The sequence below is a fragment of the Streptopelia decaocto genome (assembly GCF_964273445.1).
Source record: "Streptopelia decaocto genome assembly, chromosome: 1".
In the NCBI taxonomy this organism is placed as follows: Eukaryota; Metazoa; Chordata; class Aves; order Columbiformes; family Columbidae; genus Streptopelia; species Streptopelia decaocto.
In genome coordinates, this window is record NC_138663.1 from 37,971,972 (window position 1) to 37,991,479 (window position 19,508).

The 19,508-nt window shown below is 39.6% G+C and overlaps 1 protein-coding gene across 1 annotated transcript; it reads right to left on the reverse strand.

Annotated features, from left to right (window-relative positions):
• Nucleotides 1-12,849: 12,849 nt before the first annotated feature.
• IL22 (interleukin 22) lies at nucleotides 12,850-14,942 on the reverse strand (the record flags this gene model as incomplete). The annotated part of the gene is made up of 5 exons (XM_082057859.1): nucleotides 12,850-12,963; nucleotides 13,351-13,416; nucleotides 13,636-13,779; nucleotides 13,876-13,941; nucleotides 14,742-14,942. The coding sequence occupies 5 exons, from the start codon at nucleotides 14,940-14,942 to the stop codon at nucleotides 12,850-12,852; spliced, it is 591 nt and encodes a 196-aa protein (XP_081913985.1).
• Nucleotides 14,943-19,508: the final 4,566 nt, after the last annotated feature.

Genomic DNA, 19,508 nt, shown 5'->3' on the forward strand with positions numbered 1-19,508 from the left:
ACTGCCTTGGGTTCCCCAAGGTGTGGTACTCCCTTGTCAACAGTTTTCCTCTGAATGAAAGAAATGGGTCGTGTAGCCAGTCTGTAATGGCTTTTCACAAGAAAATCAATAATTTTAAACATCTCTGAAACTTCTGATGTTGCTGGAAAGCCCTTGAGCCCACAGGTTTCATTTTGTCTGTTCTGTGAGCTCTTATCGCCATGCCTTGAGGGTTGTAGCAGTGACACTGTTGTGTTGGGCTCTAGAGATGTCTACACATGGAGCAGCAAACATCTTACCAAATTAGCTAGCTGCCTAACTAAATGGTCTAAAAGGGTGAAGATGGATGCAGATGCATGGCGACCATATTAAAATATATAAATAGATAGATAACAGAAAGAGGGTTTGCTTATTTTTCCTGTCATAAAAGGTTGGTGGGTAACATCTAATATCCAGTCTTGTAAAATCAGTTACACTTCCACCTTTATTGATATGCTAACTTAATTCTTCTTAGACAACAGCCAATATTCTTTAAGTTTCTCATCTGCCCCTTGTTCAGAACAAAAATGGTATTTTCTTTTGAGGTCTCATGTAGTGCTTTGTACACTGGATTTTAATGCCACTTTGGTACTCAGATGTAATTATAGTATAAATAACACAAAATACCAAAGAACTGGTATTATTCAGTATTTTAAAGTTACACAAAGCAGAGTAAGAAATTAATTCATGGATTCCAGCTCTTTCAGTGATGAAGACAGAAAATACCTGCAAAGCTCTGTATGGCCAGTGAAATTCATATATCCAGAGCCAGTCTGAGGACAATAACAAAATACACCATCAAGCTTCTTGACCTAGGCTGAGAACCATGGGAGTTCAAGGAGTCTACCCCAAAGGAAATGGGCTCTCTCCACACAAAAGATTTTAGATGCACAGTGCATACTTAAGGAGGAATACAATACTGATAATACATGTAAAGTTCGTGTGTTCCATTAATACAAAATGTGTAAAGTTTGTAATCATGACAATGAAAGAAAATAACTAAGAAAAAACAATAAGAAAAACTAACAGAGTAGCCAACTTGGAGAAGAAAATCTTGCCTGGTTTACCCTGGCTAGGGACTAAGTTTCAAAGAAGGCTGCATGTGCACATGAATGCATGAGACCACCAGTCTGAAGAAGATAGTTTCTTCTTGTGAACTATGAAATTGTCTTGATCTATATGAGTTCAATAAATATTATTAATAATAGATTCTTGATCTATGTAGCATGAACAGATCCATCTACCACTGCTGCAAAGTTCCGTTAGTCTATTTAAGGAAACAATCACATCTACTGGTTGTTTTGCAGCTTAATTGACTTTCTGATCTCCATCCACAAAAAGCTTTCTCTAGTTTCTGACTTCTGAATCTTCTCACCTTTCACATTTTCTGTTTATTTTATTTCCTGTTAGTATAACTAGAACTTAGTCGTGTACTTCCTATAAATGTTACTCATATTTGCTTAGTTGCTGCTAATGCTGTTTTCTCTTAAGAGAATTCTCTACTATTTTCTACTATTTTGTTCCCTTATCCTGTTTAATTGACTTTGATCTCTGAAAAATGGTAGGTCTACATCAAGAGATGCAGTATTTGTGCTCAGAAACATGATTTGATGAGTAACAATGAAGTCTAGTGAGATTTTCCAAAAAATGAAGGTGATGATACTACTGTAGGACATAAAAACTTAAGATATCCTAGTGCCTCTGTTGTAAAGAGAAGTTTGTAGCAGAGCAGCTCCTAGCATCCAAAACTCATTCTGCAATTATCTGAGCATAACTGTAATAAACACAGGCACATAGGTAAGCACAAAATACCCACTAGAGTCTAAACACTGTTGTTTGTAACCTTCTGTTATTACAATAGGAAGCTTTGGAGCTGCTATAGGTTTTGTACACTTACTGAACAATTATGACCCAATTTTTCAGACAGAGGGACCTAAATTACCCTTGCAAACTCAACACATAGACACTCAATGTTTCACTGCCTTCAGCTTCAATACTTGTAAAAGGCAGGGGAACAACAGAATAACATGAACAGATGGTACTAGCAGCTCCTGCTTAAATATTGTACATACACTCCTCTTGTTAGGAAAAAACTCTACATAACTGAAATTGGAACAGTATAAAGAAAGCTAAAAACATTGTATGCCTAGGACTAGGTGTCAGCCTGTTGCCTTTCTCATCCCTAAATATGAAATCACTACACTTGTTCCCATGACACATTCACACCACATGGTGCCTGTCCAGGTGTTCCTCAACTGCATTTGTTGAAGAGCAACAAAGGTTGAAGTTGGAAGTGTCCTCTGGAGGTCATCTTGTCCAACCCTCCTGCTCAAGCAGGGCCACCTAGAGCCAGTTGCGCAGGGTTGTGTCAGGTCAGGTTTTGCGTATCTCCAAAGATGGGACTCCACAACTTCTCTGGGCAATTTGTGCCAATGTTCAGTCACCCTCACAGTAAAAACAAAACAAAACAAAAAAATCTTATTGTGTTCAGATGGAATTTCATGCATTTTAATTTGTTCCTATTGCCTCTTGTCCTGTCACTGGGCACCACTGAGAGGAGGTGGCTCTCTTCTTTACCCTCCCCCCTCTGACCTTTCCCTTCTCCAGGCTGAATAGTCCCAGCTCTCACTGCTTCTCCTCAGATGAAAGATGATCCAGTACCTTAATTATCTCTGTATCCCTCCACCACCGGGGCCACATAGCCACCACACTCAGAAATTTTTCACTCTATGACTTAGATAAACTTCAAAAAAAATGTAAAGCCTAAAGCAGAAATCAGACTCAAATCTAGATGAAGAAGACAAACCAAACCAAAAAAAAAAAAAAACCAAACCCAAACCCAATTACATTTCCTCTGGGCATTTGCATCTCTTTGCACTTTATGAGTAACAGTTTTTGAGTAAGCCTCAAATGTCAATTGCCATAAAACATACTGTTAATCTCCTTGGTTCTTCAAGAAATGGCACAGACTGGTTCACGTGGTGGATCTCCCTGTGCCGGAGGCCTGGTTCTGTGTTTTGGTTTGGTCACAGATGTCCAAGACAGTTGTCTGTCAAGATAAGTTTACTCCAGCCATTTGATCATAAGGTCTCAGCACATTCAGGCTTTTAAGAGACAAATTACAAAGTATATTCAGGGTCCAGTTTGAAATCACCAAGGTACTAAAACTAAAATATTCCCTCTGTGCACAGAAAATAGACAAGTGTTCAAGTTTTCAAAGCAGTAGTAGTTTTTATGGCCAACTATTAGCTACTTTGTAAGAATGTTCAGCATTCCCTGATTATCTTCAAATGTCTCCAGCTGTGTAATTAAAATCATTAATCACTTCAAGGCTAGACAGGGAGCAGAATTTGACATAACACCTTTACGTCTATAGCCTTAGCTAGTCACATTCTTGTAGTCTGATGAGTAAGCTACTTTTTGAGAAAAGAGATTATGGAAGAAGGAGATACAAAAAAGTATTCGAGCATATTCACATTGTTGCCATCAACCAGTCAAGTGATGCCACTTAATGGCAGTGATTCAGTCCCCAAACTCTGTAGAAAACATTTGTGTGCTACCACTAAACTCACACTAGGAAATCCCTGTACAGCGATATTACTGCAGAGTGTACAGACGTTCTCGGCAATATCAGACAGCCCAGCTCGCCCATGCAGGCAGGTGGCTATTCCAAGCTCTTAATTTTCTCTTGTGACATAGATGAGTGTTCAAGAGTCTATGACTTGCATTCTCCTGTAATTTCATCATGGCTTTATAAAAAGGTTGTACTAAAATCATGAAAGGAAAAAACCAATCTGGATGGAAACCTGGGCCTGATTCTGGGGGAGGAGGATGTCCACAGCTGCTAGGCTAGTAGAAGTGGGTCACTTTGCATGGCACCACTCTTCTACTGAAAAGCTCATCTCTCCTTCTACCTTTGTGCATCATTTTTCAATTTTGTCTCTCTCCCTGAATTTTTTAGCCTTCTTACTTGCTTCTCTTTTCAAATCTAATTTTTGAAGGTTTTTCCACTCTGTTCTCTCAACCCAGGACATCCCTGAGCATCTTGGCAATGCTGACACAGGGTGCCCATCTAGGTCTATGAGTAACATCAGATGGGAGCTGAGCTAGAAGATTGTGAAGCTGCAGAAACTACAGAGTCCACCATGGAAAGAATTCTTGGTGTTGGAAAAGGACTTTGTTTAACACATGAATTGAGCAGACCACTCAGAGACAGATGTGTCACTAATGCAAAATCCTGTGAGAAACAAACTTTGAGATGTAATTTAAAATAGTAATGACATAGAATTTCTGGACAATATTCAGAAACTCCAGGTATATGTTAGGACATACAGAGATATAAGTAACCTAGCCGTATGCTGGTGAACAATACTGGCATTGAATCTTTCAGCTGGCATGGCCATGTTAATGGCAAGCAGCAAAGCAAACTACATTAGAAAGATCATTAGTTGATCACAACATCACCACCAACAACAAAACACAAACAAACAACAACAATCACCAAACAAACAAACAAACAAATAAAACACCTATGGTCAGAAATGATGGCAGTGTATTTCCATAGTTAGACTGATGGCCACAGAGTGTCTGTGACACTGATTCTCCAACAGTAGCACCAGAGAATGAAAATGAGGGAAGCAAGAGCGCTGTGAGCAGCAAGATGATGTTCCAGAGTATTTTTCCATTATGAGCTTAAACCTATCAGTAATAAAGGGGCTTGCCTCAGTTACATTTCCCTCAGCAGTGGCCCTCAAGCCATGAGAAGTCTGTGACCTTCAGTCAGAGATTGCTGCCATGGTGCTATCTCCCCAGCTTTCATTCAGCAGCCCCTTCATGCCTCTGGACTTCTCTGATTCACACTGTGCATCTACCTTCTTTATGAAGTTGTACTTCCAACGAATCTCATCAATAGGGGCATTTTGTGTGGAAAATTTACTAATTTGATTGTTGGATATCATTATGTCTGGCACTCTTTTCCTAGAGAAGATAATAGGACCCAAATAACAAATTACTTGTGAGAAGTTCGTTTTCCAAAGCATGTGAAATCCTGTGGCATGGGCCGCATAAATGAGCACTAGAGAAATACTTGAGGGTGGAGTAAAATCTGTGTTTCTTGTTGGCAGTAATTATAAAATAGAGATTGTATTGTAAAGATGCCTAAAAGTTAGAGAAAAGCAAAATACCACAAAATATAAGTAGCACTTGGAGAGAAAGAACAGATGCCATATGTCAAAATATACATGGAGATTTTTCATTTCAGATCAGTTAAATTTCAAGGGTTTTTTCCAATTAAAACAATGGGGTTTGTGTTACCATCTAAAAGACAGCATTGCTTGTTGCAATTAATATAATTGAATCTAATTCAGCAGACGATAGTACTTAGATCTAAAAGCTAACTGCTTAGATCCAAAAACTAAGGAGATAATAATGAAGTTCACTTTTCCTACATTATTTGTGATTTATTTTAGAACCTTAGGGAAAAGTAAAATACTGGTTATACCTAACTTTGGATAGCTTGCTTGTCTGAAGTTTCACTCTTTAGCCTATTTCAGGCTTTACTCTTAGTCTATAATGCAATATGTAAAACCATGAAAAATGCTTTAAATTATGGAAGAGATGTTTTAACAAACACCTTCTTTGAGAGCTTCTTAAACAGATCAGAAATATTCCATCTCTTAATATTTATAAATTTAGTAGAGTTTTTAGGGAATCTTTATGTGCAGAATTACAATTAGACACCTGAGCACTGATTTTACAGACTCCCATACATTTGCTTAATTTTGTAACTGTGACAAGTTTAAACCATCTAATATGCATGTAGGAGTGAAGTGAAACTAATTAGAAAGTTGTTGATGGTATCCATATGAAAATGGCTACTTTTCATCTTTTAAAACACAGACCTATAGCTTCCAGTGAAAAACCAATAAAAACTATTTTTTTTTTCATCTGTACTGGGCATTCCAATTTTTGACTTTCCAGAAGTCAAGAAGTAAGAACTGGGAAAAATCACATGACAGTCTCAATTGTAATAACTATTTTCCCATCTCTAATCAAAAAATTCTGTACTCGTACCGATTTGGGAAGAAGCTTTTATCAGTCTCATTGTGAAATTTAGCGAATTTTGACCCAATACCAGACAGCAAATAACCTCTTCAGGTGTTGCAAAATATTTCTTCACATTTCCAGGTTTAGATCAGGTTATTTGAAAGCAAATTTTTCCACATGAATATTCCTTTACGTGGGAAGGATCATTTTTCTAGCACATTTCCCTTCATTCAGCTTAGTTTTTCCGTAAATATCAGAAGAATTTTTGCCTTGATAGTCAGCCAATCTGTCTGAAAACTTGCAGGTGAGCCCTGAAAAGTATTCCAGGTTTGAAGTGTTTGCCCAAAGCTTTGAATATACTGAAGTTTATTTTTACTAATCTATCACTTCTGAAAATCAAATATTTAATTTATTCTATACTCCTGTAACCACACAGCAGAGAAAAGGAGATAATTTATCAATTTGCAACCGCTTTCTTATCTCAGTTCTGATAATGAGATCGCGGTATAAACCTAACCCTCCCAGACAAAATTTCATACTGCAGCTCAAAGAAATTGTCTGTTTTACTTTCCAGTAGTGTAGAAAAGATGAGTTGCTCCCTTCTTCCTATTTTCAGAGAAACCTCACACGTTCCTCCACCTAAACACATTATTTATTCATTTCCAATGTCACTGGGTTACCAACATAAACTGAAGTTCAAAACTGCAAGTAGTGTAAGAAGTACCAATGGAAAACAGTTAAGAAATGAAAAACAAAATCGAAATTTACATTCTTGCCATTTTACATTCACTGCCAAAAGGTTTCCAAAGTAAAACGGCATAGACAAAGCTTCTTGTTTCTGGTTCTTTCTCTTGCCAGTAGCTTGACCCCTGAGCAACACAACACCCTGAAGTCTGTGCCTGGGATTCATCAGACCTAACCATAGACCACTGGAGTTTGCATGTGTCAGCCTGTGCTCATCAGCCAGGGTTGATGGAGGGGACCAGGCTCTCAGAGGACACCTCCCCTCATCTGCCCAACATCTTTGCTGCTGATGGAGCTAAAGAAGGGCTCTGCACAGACCTGTAGACAGCACCTCAGAATTTGCTAGATGGTTTTCTGGCACCGAAGCTAGGGCAGATGACTCATACAAGACTAGTATCAAAATGAGGAAAAATTGTGGTGTTTCACCAATTTGCAGGATCAGAATCTTGGTCGTTGATTTGTTTGGTGTTCGCTTGCCATGTAACAACTGAATCATTGACAGATTAAAAATGAGAGCAGTAAACCAAGGTTGAGCAGCTCCCTGTTTTGGAGGCTTCTACCTCACATGTCAAGTTAAACCAGACATTTCATGTGCAAATAACTGCCTTGCATTTTCTGAGACACACGTGGGTCTCGTCAAACCAAGATACTTTTCTGAACTTAATGAAACTTCCGTCATATTCAGGAGCAATGATTACTGTGTTGAAGTTGACAAGTTAATGCCTACAAAATAATCATATTGGCTGCCAAATGCTGTGCTTGCCAAACAAGTATTCTCCATTTTCAAGTTACCAGAGTAAAAATGAGCATTTAATCCTTAAATCTGAAATTATTTACCTAATATCTCAGTTATCCATTTTGTGTGTGTGTGTGTGTGTGATAAAATATGAAAAAAAAAAATAAAAAGAGCTAATTTGAATTTTCTTCTGTTACTCAAGACTGGCAGGAATCACATTATGAAGGATTACTAAAGGAGAAAGATTGGTCAAAAAGAGAGACATATTTGATAAGAAGTATTAACCTAAGACAAAGTCGGGATAGTTTTAGACAAAAAAAAAAAAAAAAAAACAAAAAACAGTTACTGCAGTGACAAGCAGTGTCCAATCTCCAATCTTTATTTTGGAACCTCTGCTTCACAAATCAGTGTCAATACATTGGACTTTCCAGACCAAGCCTTTCATTAGAGCAGTCTAATTCATCACTTCAATCTTAACATCTGTTTTGAAATAATTCATCTTATCTTTGTAGTATAATTAACTTGATACATGCACAAACTACAAGCCTGATCTTATACATGTTGAAGTCAAAATGAGTTTTCTTTCTATCTTCTGTGGAGCAGGACTGTATACATGATGAGCTAATCCACTGAACAGCCCTTACATGTCAAAGCTTAATGCAAAAGACAAATCAGAAAGTCAGTCTTCATTATTTCATAGATTTTAGGCTTTACCACAGATAAATGGCTGCCCCATTCCTTTCATAGTTTAATGAACATCATCACCGCTCCTTAAATGTGCTGCAGGAGTCAGAAGTGACCCTCTTTTGGGAAACTACAGGACAAAATGAACTTTAAATCAGTGCAGTTTTGCAGTTTTTGGAAAACAATATCGTTTTGTGTTCAGTCTTTCGAAAGCAGAGCTACAATTTCCATTTAAGAACCTTACTGGTTCTTGCAGAAACACACATACTAGTTTCAAGTCAGGTAGTCAAAGAGAGTTTTCAGTCTATTTTTTGAAAATATTTCAATGCATGTTGCCCTGAGTAAAACAGAAGGTTATTTTAGTTTAGAAGATTTGCCATTTCTCTTTATTCAATCCTAGAGAATAAAAATGGCCTAATCTTGGAAATATTTAATACTGTGCCTTCAACCTTCATACTCTAAAAATGTTTACATTTGGGTCTCATGAGTCAATTTGCTGAAGATAAACGGACAGTTCTTCTCAAAATATTTTTAAAAATTTCTCCTCAGAAGAGGACAGATGTAGGAATATCTTATTTTCTAAACCATTCATCAGTTAATTCCAGACTAAATTATAGCAATTGATATCTGTGAATTTGGTCAGGGATTTGGAATTCAAAGGTTAAACAGAGAGTGATTTCCTAGACTTCAGAAGAGATCTTTTCCTTTACATAGCTGTTTAACACTTTCACTAGTAGTAAAATTCATACGGTTCATTTGATAAGATCTGCAGCTGCATGCTAACCAAGAAAAGGGTGCTACAAATGGATATGGCTTGTATAACCCCAGAAATACCATCAACCTTAGCATAGTTTGTTCTTTGTAATTTCCCTAAATAAAAATTCTTAACAAATTCTTACACGACATAGAATCCTGGTCTGGATCACCCAAGAGGTTACATCGTTGGGTAGTGGACTGCCAAAAATAGTCTGGCTTCCACATTGTAGGTTTTTCTTCTTTCCATGGTCATTACCCTCTTCCTGGCAGAATCATTCATAAGCCTGAGACTGTAATGTCTCTGCCAATCCTGCTTCACATTAGCAGGCCAGTTCTGCTCCAGATTACACCAATTTTACAAACATCCATTTGATACTGATGATGGCTGTGACTGAAAAGTTTCCCAGGCACTTGATGTTGTTCAATACAGTCCATGTCTTCTTCAAAGCAGCTAACTGTTTAGCTGATTGTGCTTTAAAGCACAGACTGACATAATCACATGCTGCTGGTTTGCCATCAAGACAGCTTCAGCTCTTTGCATTATCTAGAATATACTTCCAGCAGCAAATTGGAAATATCAACCGTTTATTGTTCTAGGTTGCTAAGGAGTATATATTCAGACATTGAATATGTAAATCTTACAAATGAGTAACACTCCATGCAATGTATTTAAGAGACATTTCTTAAACTGTCACCAATACTTACTCAGCAGGATGTGGAAATTTCTATTCATGCTTTGGGTTCCTCTGTCTTCACAATGTGAAGTTTCAGAGGTAGCTTAAGTGTCTTATAATGATCTATGTAGGAAAAAAGAGTGCCTGTTGTGATCATGTAATATAAGCGGAGAAAGAGCCAATGAAATGCAAATTTGGCAGTAGGTAGCTCTGTTAATTTTTGCTCAGGAAGCGTTCCTCCAGCCTCTACAATAGAGGTGTCCTCAGTGAAGGATGTGGAGCAAGTGCCTTCTCTAACAATGCTAGGTTGAAAGAAAATGTACATAAAATTCTACACCAAACCATTTTGAAAATGGAAATATTTTATTTAGAAAATATCAGAACAAAATATTTCAGCATGGTTTTCCTTTTTTGAGATGTAACTACTGACTAAATTGAAACCCACTTTGCCTGACTGAAACTATGTCTTTATTTGATTTTGGTCAGCAATTGTTTGACCCAGAAATTTCCCCTGGTTGCAAGGGAAACCTCCTCCAACCTCTACTTCCTTTATCTGTTCAAAACTGACCATCACCCACCATCCTTCATGCACTCAAAAGTCACATGTGTCCTGTAAGAAAACCTATAAAGGAAATTCTTCAAAATGTGCTGTGTGGCATTTCCAAGGCTCAAGCTCTGAAGTTTCCATGGTAGAGTCCTCCAGCTGGTGGTTTTCAGAGTTAGAAAAGTTAATAAATAATTGAGTTGGTTTTTACACTTTTGTGGACAAAGGAGTCTTCTTCTGGATTTAGCCCCAGTATGGAAAGCTTGAGAGATTGATTTGACATTTCTGGGTAGGGCAGTTCAACAAGGACAATGTGAAAGTGGACTAAAGGAAGTAGAAGAAGGAAATAAGTTAATTATCCATTTGTCAAGAGATTATATCAACAAGGAAGAGCATGTGCGGTTCATGGTCTGGTCTCCATTTATAAGCAAGGAAAAAAAGAAGTGATTTTAGGGTGAAGTAATATTATTCTGTCCAAAGGCACAATCTTTACAAACCTCTAATGTAGATTAGATAAATGACACCTTCATAATTCCTATTACCCTCCACTGACTATAAAGGGAGCCTCATGTAGCTTAGGATAGGCTGTGTCTGTCAAAGGTCAGTGAGATGAACTCCCCATTTGGTTCTTCCCTCCCTTTGCTGTCAGTCGTCGCAAGTTTGAGTGATAAGAGAAAGGATGTGGGCCAATGGCTTTTGACAACATCATTGCTTGTCCCACAAGAAATAAAATAAATATCTTGCTGGTTAAACCCCTAACACTGCAATGTGGTACCAAACCCTGGATGGCTGTCACTGTTTGGTCACTTCTGCCTTGACTGTGAACAGGCATGTATAATAATTCATGTCTTGTGAGAGGCAAATAAGAGTGTGGAGCAAAGTAAACCATGTTTATAGCATCTAGCTTGACAAATAAAGGCACCCATCCCCAAACAGATCGTAAGCCAGTCTACCATGAGAGTTCCCACAAGAAAGTGTTATAATTTCCATTCACATAAACCTTGTTCAAATTGGGTACAGGTGGATGTTTTTATCTCAAAATTGCTCTGGTTCAGGACCAACATGGGATAGTTTAATCCCACTTCAATGCTGTCTAAATTCAACAACTAATGTAAGACATGTTGAGACTACTCTTAGACTAACTTTAATTTCTCTTTGAATTTAATTGACAAAGCTGTCAAGGAAGATCAAGGTAGATTAAGGTAGATTTCCTGCTAACATTATTCCTATATTACAGTATCTCTTCATTGACTGTGTTCTAGATATCCTTTTAGCAAGATTTTTTCATATGAATATCCCTGATATGCTGTGTTTGCAAAATTTCAGCCTCCTCACCTGCACTGCTACTCCGAGTCTTTTATTTGAGGCCATACTTTTTTTTCTTTTTTTTTTTTCTTTTTTTTTTTTTCTTTTTAAGATGTGGACAAGATGCCTGTTGCCATTATGAAGAAATGGTAAAGTCTCGCTCAAGAAGCCATCACCAGTTGCTGACAATCCACTGTTATGTATTTCTTCTGGCTTTTTCACTATTTGAATCATTTTTACGCTTAACCTTGGTCCAGCCACCAGTGTCACTGGCTGAACCAGAGCAGCTCCTGTGTCTTTGCCCAGGGGATGTTGCTGAAGGACCTGAAAATGATGGATTAAACTGTTCTTCAGTGACACTGGTATTCATTTTTTTTTATGTCTGGGAGCTTGCATTCACAGTAGGCACCAAGCACTTCTTTTCTGAGGAGCTCTCAAATCCCTGATGCTGCAGAGTGCCACTTGTGTTCAGTGTGCCTATGGGGCAGCAAGGACATAGTGCTCTGAAGAACCATGTCCCCACAGCAAGCTGCGTCTTTTCTGCATGCAAGAATACAGTCACTGGACCAGCAATGCCACAGACATAATATGTGTAATCTCCTTTGCATTTAAGTAAAAAAGAAAAGCTCTGTAAATGGCAATATTTGAGCACCAAAATATTTATTATAATAAATTAAAGGGTAAGCATTTATATAATGATTCATTTGCATATAAATATCAGCCATCAGATTCAATTTCATAGTTCATTTAAAAGCCTCTAGTACATAAATACATTTCCTTGCATATTTTTCGATCAATCTATATAAATAAAAATACTGTATAATTATTACCTTAAAATAAGTTACCATTAAATATGAATGACAAAAATAATTTCTGAAATAATCTGAAACACCAGCTTTTCAGGTAAAGGTCAGAAGGGGGCAACATATTCAAGAGAGATTTCCAAGTAAAAGGCTTAAAACAGCCTGGCTGCGCATCACTGTCTACCTCAACAAAGCTGATTCACAGGTGTCAAATCTCAGCCTATAAAACAAAGAAGTGGTTGCTTTATTCCAATGGAGATGAGAAGGACAGGAGCATGCCTTTGAAAAATAACTAATGCCTTGTGTTGAAATGGAGCTGCAAACACTGTCCTGGGGTATTCATTTTCAAAGGTGGCAGCAATATACTTCCTGTCTATGCCCACTTTGTTTGCTGGTTTTGGTATGGGTGAAACATATACTCCATTGAGGCAGGGCTGGGGAATGGGAGGAGATGGGGATCGTCATCCACAATAATTAATCAATTTGAGCTATAGCAAGTTTTTTTCAGAGACATCTCCTCAAGCCTGATCTAAAATTCTTTCAGTTTCTCTTCTTGTTCCCTCCCTTCTTTGGGGCATCAGTACAGGCATTTTCTGTGTAGTCAAACAGCAAATCCAGTTCTCCAATGGCTTTAGTCTTTCCATTCTCTCCCAACTAGAAAAGAGCAGAATATAAGTTTTAGCATCTCATTATTCCTCAGAAAATGGAAATTAGCCTTGTCATAGAAACCGAATTGAGAATTTACTCTCCTTATTCTCTCAAATCAGTTCTATTACAGTTGTTACACCATAATATATAAACTAGCTCACTCTAATCCAGTCTAGCATATAAAGTTACCTGCAACCTGATTTCCGAAGGACAATTTAAAATTACTATAACACGTGCAGAGAGAACAGGACAAGTGAAGGAGAGCTTTAATACCCCTGAAGGTTTCATCTTCTAAATAATCTCCAGAGTTTGTTTCTTAATTAGGTCAGCCTTAATCCAAGTCAATGACTGGGATTTGGAACTGCTCTTTTTAAATGTTGGGAAAAAATCTACCTGTTTCATTTTGCTCTTCAGTTCTTCCAGGTTCCTTTCAATGCGTTCTCTGTTTCCTGAGAAATTCTAGAAAAAAAGAAAACATCCAGAAATAAGATTGACAGCTGTATGCAACAATGTGCCTTTTTTTTTTCTTTTTCGCACCTTTCTATCAACCTCGAGTTTGATATCTTTGATCTGAGGTTTCCTTTCATATCACTGCCTTTTGCCACTGTTTGCATCATTCTGAGATTCAGGAACAGTGACAAGAATTGCGAGAAGGGAAAGAAATCCAGTGCTACTCACACATCTACTCAGCTCCGAGTTCAAGGATGCAAAGAACTGTGCCACCTCCTCAACATATGGATACTGGTCCTTGACCTTGGTGAGAAGGACATCTGTCACTACTATCTCCACAATCCTCTTCATCATGTAGCAGCGGTTGTTTTCCTATGTATGCAAATAAGAGGTCATGTTAAATCACAGCAAGAGATCTACAAATCCTGGAGAAGGGTGCAAAGAGCAGCCTTCTGCTGTAAGACTTACTTTGATGTTAGCATAGAGCTGCTGCCCAATGAGCCTGTTGTCTGTGTCCTGGTCCGAGACCCTGGCCTGAGAGGAAAAAAAGGAAATGTCAGGTGGGGATGGGGACCTGATCTAAAAACTAATAATAAAACCCTAAGGTTTTCATCAATAATAGTGCATGTGAGATGAGTGAGTGGACACTATAGACAGTCTGTTACAGGTAGAAAAGCTTGGACATTGTGTCTATTTGTCCCCTTAATTGGGTGAGATTCAAGGTTAGTATCACTGGAAAATAAATAAGCAGAAATCTGAATTCCTGTCCCCCTCTTAAACATCAGATGTTGTAGTGGTTATGATGACTAAACCATATGCTGCAGGTGGCCAACCTCACGGCAGCCCACAGCACTGCTGGGAGGTGCTGCAGTACTCGATGGCGCATGCTAAGGGGGACCCACCCAGGGTAGGAGCAGCCAAAAAACCTGCCTAAGCAGAGCACTGTAAGATGCCTGAGGAGCTCCTGGCCATGACTGAAGTCACAGGCAGGCCCAGCTCCAAATGGACTGGGCAAACCGAGGTGTTTAAGCTCATGTTTCACAATTTTCCCAGTCTAGCAGAAGTCATTCTAGAGAAGGAGCTATGCTGTGGCAGGGGTTGCCTTTCCCTTGGGGAGCAGGAGAAGAGAGGCAGCAGCTTCTTCCAGCTACACAACCAGAGGGCAACAGACCCACTTCATTTGTCCAAGCTCTTCCTTAATGTAAATGCTTGGTTTTTTTTTTTCTGGAGAAAGGCATGAGAAAGAGAGAGGAATGCCAAACGTGAGAAGCCAGGGCACTGACAGAGGAGGAGGTCCTCAGATCCCACCATGAAGGACACATGAGTTACTGTACCATTTTAGCCAAAGTGTAGGTGCGATTCCTGATGTAGGTCTGCTGGAAGTTGATCTTCCTGAGCCTGCAGGCATGATGGGCAGTAGAAGTCAACCCTGGCCCTCTCAGAGGCAGAGGGCTGCTGAGAAGAAGAGGGAGACAACAACAGCAGCAGATGACCCATCCTGCAAAGCTCTTGGTCAAGGTCTTCAGGGAGGCCATGGCTCACGATCCAAAGTTGTCTGTCCCAGCAGGTTGCAGTTACAGCACTTGGCACTGATGAGAGAGAGTAGTGTCAGCATCAGGGAGAGTGGGCAAGGCAAAGAGAGAGAGGCACAAAGGCTACGAGTCTTACCTTTGCTGTGATTCTAGATGTGCTCTGCAGGAGGTGAGGTGCACCTTATATAGGGCCATCAACATCTCTCTCAGCTTTTTTTTTTTTGTGTGCTGGTGATGAATTAAAAATGACATCAGCAAGTCTCTTACTTTCCAGTATCCTCTTCTGAGAACTACCTAACCACTACAAAACCCACAAATACAACTTCAAGGCCATTGCCATCTTTAGTTTCTTATAAAATAAACAAAATTTTAATGCAGAGCAAAGCAGGGGCTTTTACCAGGGCAGGATACCTGAATTCTTTTTACAAAAAAATATTTGAGAAGTTTAGGAGTTTGTGCCTTCTGTCCTGATTGTAACACACTAATTGAATTAGAAATTTGGTGGCAGATATACTAATTTATATTAATTTTTGTTCATCTTCTGTGGTAAAAGACTGGTGCTCCACTGGTACTGACTGGTATACACAGGCGGTCAGAAACAGCACCAGAACCAAAGCACTGACCACCCACAGTTCCTATCACACAGAGTGTTCCACTGAAGTCACCAGCCATCTGCCCATCTCTGTGCAATTATCTCTGAGAGACAGGAAACAGAGTAAGACCAACACTGCACTTATCACATCCCTGATCTCCAAAATCCCATTTAAAAAAAAAATTATCCATATTCCGGGCTGTAGCTGGGAATAATGACCAGAGCTGTGGTCATGCACCTACTTCTCCAGATGATTTCTACGTTCCTGACCCTGTTCCGCAAATGTAAAGACAGCACTGCACTTTCAGTCTGAAATATTATGCAGGGTGCTGAAGGCAAACTGTGCTCTCTTTAGAGGGTAATTTGCAAGCCAGCTGAGGTTGTAATGCATGACGACACAGAACTGATACGAATGCAAACTCCTTGTTGCCTAATGTCCACAGGGCACATAGGTAACAAATGTGAAAAATTGGACCTGAAAAATCAAGGCTATGGCTCTGCCTCTGAAAGTGAACAGGGACATCCCTGGGGCTGGGCTGCATTCCTCATGGCTGACGTTCTCAGGACAAGAGCCATAATCAGCCTTACTTCATGGGCTGAAATACCCACGTCTTTTGCTTATGCCTGAAACGAAGCAGTTGAAAGCTGGCTGGCACCAGGTTTACATTTTAGCCTCTCCTGATGCGTCCCCACCACGAATCTGTCTCTCCATGCCTCGGTCCTGCCTCAGTTGTCCTTGGACACCTGCCACATCAGCTATGTACAGCTCTGCACCCTTGAAGCTGCACCCTATTGCCCTGGAGCCATCATCATCACCCTGTCTCTCTCCATGTCCCTCTCAGGGCACCCACTCCCATGCTTGGCCTCCACTGCACCACTGCAGTGGGCAGCAGAAAGCAACACTGGACCCAAGATTTCCACAACCTAGTTCACACACCACACGTACCACAAAGCTATTCAAAATCATATTTATAAATTATTTTCCATAAGTTTTTCATTTACCAGGCTAATAGTCCCAGTGGGGAAGCAGGATGATGAGAAGATGGGAGGCTGAGTTATACTTAGTGAAAAGGCAGATATTAAAGACCAAACTGGGAGAAATCTGGACAGATAAGCTGTTTTGAAGGATTCATGTCCCCTGAAGTTCAATCCCACAAACTCCTCTCCAGGTGTTGAACACAGTCTGATAACCAAAGTCTGCTTCTAACTGAGGTTTCTTGCACCTCTCCACCTGCTCATCCAGTAGAAGTCCCAACCCCAGAACAAAACCATTGAATGTGCATTTGGACCCTCCCTGAGGGGGGAATGCTGCCCCCCTCCTGGCCCAGACCGCCTGCCCTCCCACCTTTCTGGATCCCACCTCTCCATCCCTTTCATCATCTGCTCTTGTCAGAAAGGGATCCAGCTTGCTTGATCTCTTCTTGTAGCTCCAATCCCATGGGAAGGATTTGTGATATGGGTAAGCAGGAGCTATGCCACTCACATCTGTTCAAACTAGTGTGAGGAACCCACACGGTTTCCAACACGTGCTGATGGATATTTAGACAACATCAGACAGAGAGATGAATTAGATGCTGAATCTTTCTTCTGTCCTCTTTTATGCAGTGATTACAGGATCTCTCTCTCTTCTCTAGTGTTAGAAACCATACACTGAGACATACTTTCATAGAAAACATTAAGTTAATCTTGATAAAGCTCTCTTTTATCTATGTTGTCAGCCACCTCTCTCAGTCATAGTACTTTTTGGCTGTGCCATGATGTTCTCCTTGTGATACTCTAAAAAAGCTTGATTTCACTTGTTTAGTTTACCTCCCTACCTCTGATATGACACCGAAATGCTGAAATGCCTGTTGTGAGGTTGTTAATTCGTATTTCACAAATTCCCTTTCCATAACATTCCTAAAGCCTTCACATTATTTAATATCTTGTTTCCAGTTGTGAGCTGGAACAACCTATCTTCCATCCCTCTAGCTTGCTGTGAGTAAGGTCCAGCCCAAAAATGAATGTTCCCAATCTCACCGGACACTAAGTTTAGCTGAATGTATGGCTCCCCTACTCATCAATCCACTCCTGACCTCTTCCCAACCACCCTCCAATAGATGAATGCTGGTTCTGGATGTACCACTGTGTTACGGTATAGCCACAGTCACAGCTGCAGTTATTCCCTATAAGATGTCAGGAGAATTTCTTTGGAAGTGGAAATACACCTCCCATTCCCAGGGTTTGCTATTCCTGTTATGAGGTTGCATTGAACAAGGATGTGACTAGTCACTGCTATCACGTTTTCTAGCTCACCACACCCTGGACAGGAGATACATGTCTGGCATTACATCCTATGGAAAGATGGAGCTAAAACTCTGCACAGTCCTACCACTGGATCTTACTCTGGTCCTCAGCTGAAGTCCAGAGAAGGAAGAAGGAATCAGAGGCTTTTCTGCTGCAGTCTTGTTTGAGGAGGAAATAAACTTCTGAAAGATAAGGGCTTAAGCCAGCCCTGGAGGTGAACCTTGGAGAAGTTGCTTACCTAGACACCCCTCTCTGAACAGGCTGCTCTGAACTGCAGAGCTGGCAGAAGAGATTAGTGGAAGGAAAGATGCATTTCATTTAAAATGTGGTTCCCTGACTGAAACCATCACCGGTGGGTCTTACTTTGGGGAGAAATAATGAAGTGGGAAAAAAAAAAACGTGTCTGAAGAACACATCTTAAAAGAGCAGCCTTCCTCACTAATAATTTCCTATGTTAACATTGTCAAGTAATCTAGCCAGTGGTATGGGAACTGGTAATGTAGTAATTTCTGTTTGAGCCTGAACTACTGATGTCTTATGATATGTCACAGTCCCAAACTTTTATTTATAAAAGAATGTTCTCTTGGGAAAACAAACCACCCCAACCCAACCAACCAACCAACCAAAAAAAACCCACCACACACCTGAAAAAAAACAAATAAACACCCCTCTTCCTCCCCCCAACTCCCCCTCCAAAAGACCTCTCCAAGCTCAGGGCAGGAGGCAGAAGAAGAGGCGGGGGGGGGAAGATAATTTTCCTTTTTTATTTTGTGACTTTTTGTAGGTTTAATGTTATTTTTAATGTTTGAGGCTAGTAGCACTGTTTAAAATGCAAAATTCTTACAAGAAAATATACACGTTACTTTTATTTTAATTAAAAACTACCAAAGACCTCTGAACTTCTATAACATATCCTCTACATTATTTATGTTTAATAATTTTTAAAAATTCTGAAATTGTTCACAAATCGTATTTTCTCCCCAGTGCTGTCCCAGGAGATAAATGTCTATCCTATCATTGGCCTCACCAATAAACTTTTACAGTGTAATCACATGGAGTTTCCCTAATTCAGTAAGAAACCATAGCGGTTTAATATTCTCGACAATGACTTCTTGACCCATATTGAGGACAGAGGATTTCTTTGAGGAGGACTGGAACACTACATCACATCTGCCTCAAAAGCCACAGACATTTCCTTCTTACTTTGAATGAGGCCACAGGTGAGTAATGAATACTGTACTTCGATGTTCAGCTGCTCTGTATCGTCACCAGGATGCTGGCATACAGGAATTTTCTTGAGTTTTAGTACGTTTTCAGTCAGCTAGGATTATATTGCATTATTAGAAACATCCTCAGTATCAGATACTGGGCTAGAAACATTGTCAAGAAGAGGCATGTGGCAGAACAAGCCTGCGTACTGTCCTCTTGCATCATGTACCTGGCAATTAAATTCTCCCCCCTTAAATATCTGTTCAAATGGACCTAAAACCAAACAGTCAATCTATGTGAAGACATCCTCAACTTTCAAGTCACATTCATCCCCCTCACTTTGTTACGGCTCAATTTTGAGCTAGTTCATTGTGTTTTGTCTCAGTTCGTCTCTGCTTTTGCCTAGGCTTTCAAGCTTGGAAAGATTAAAAGAGACTTAAAAAAAATGTTTCTAATCAAGCTCCAGTAAAGCCTTATTTTAG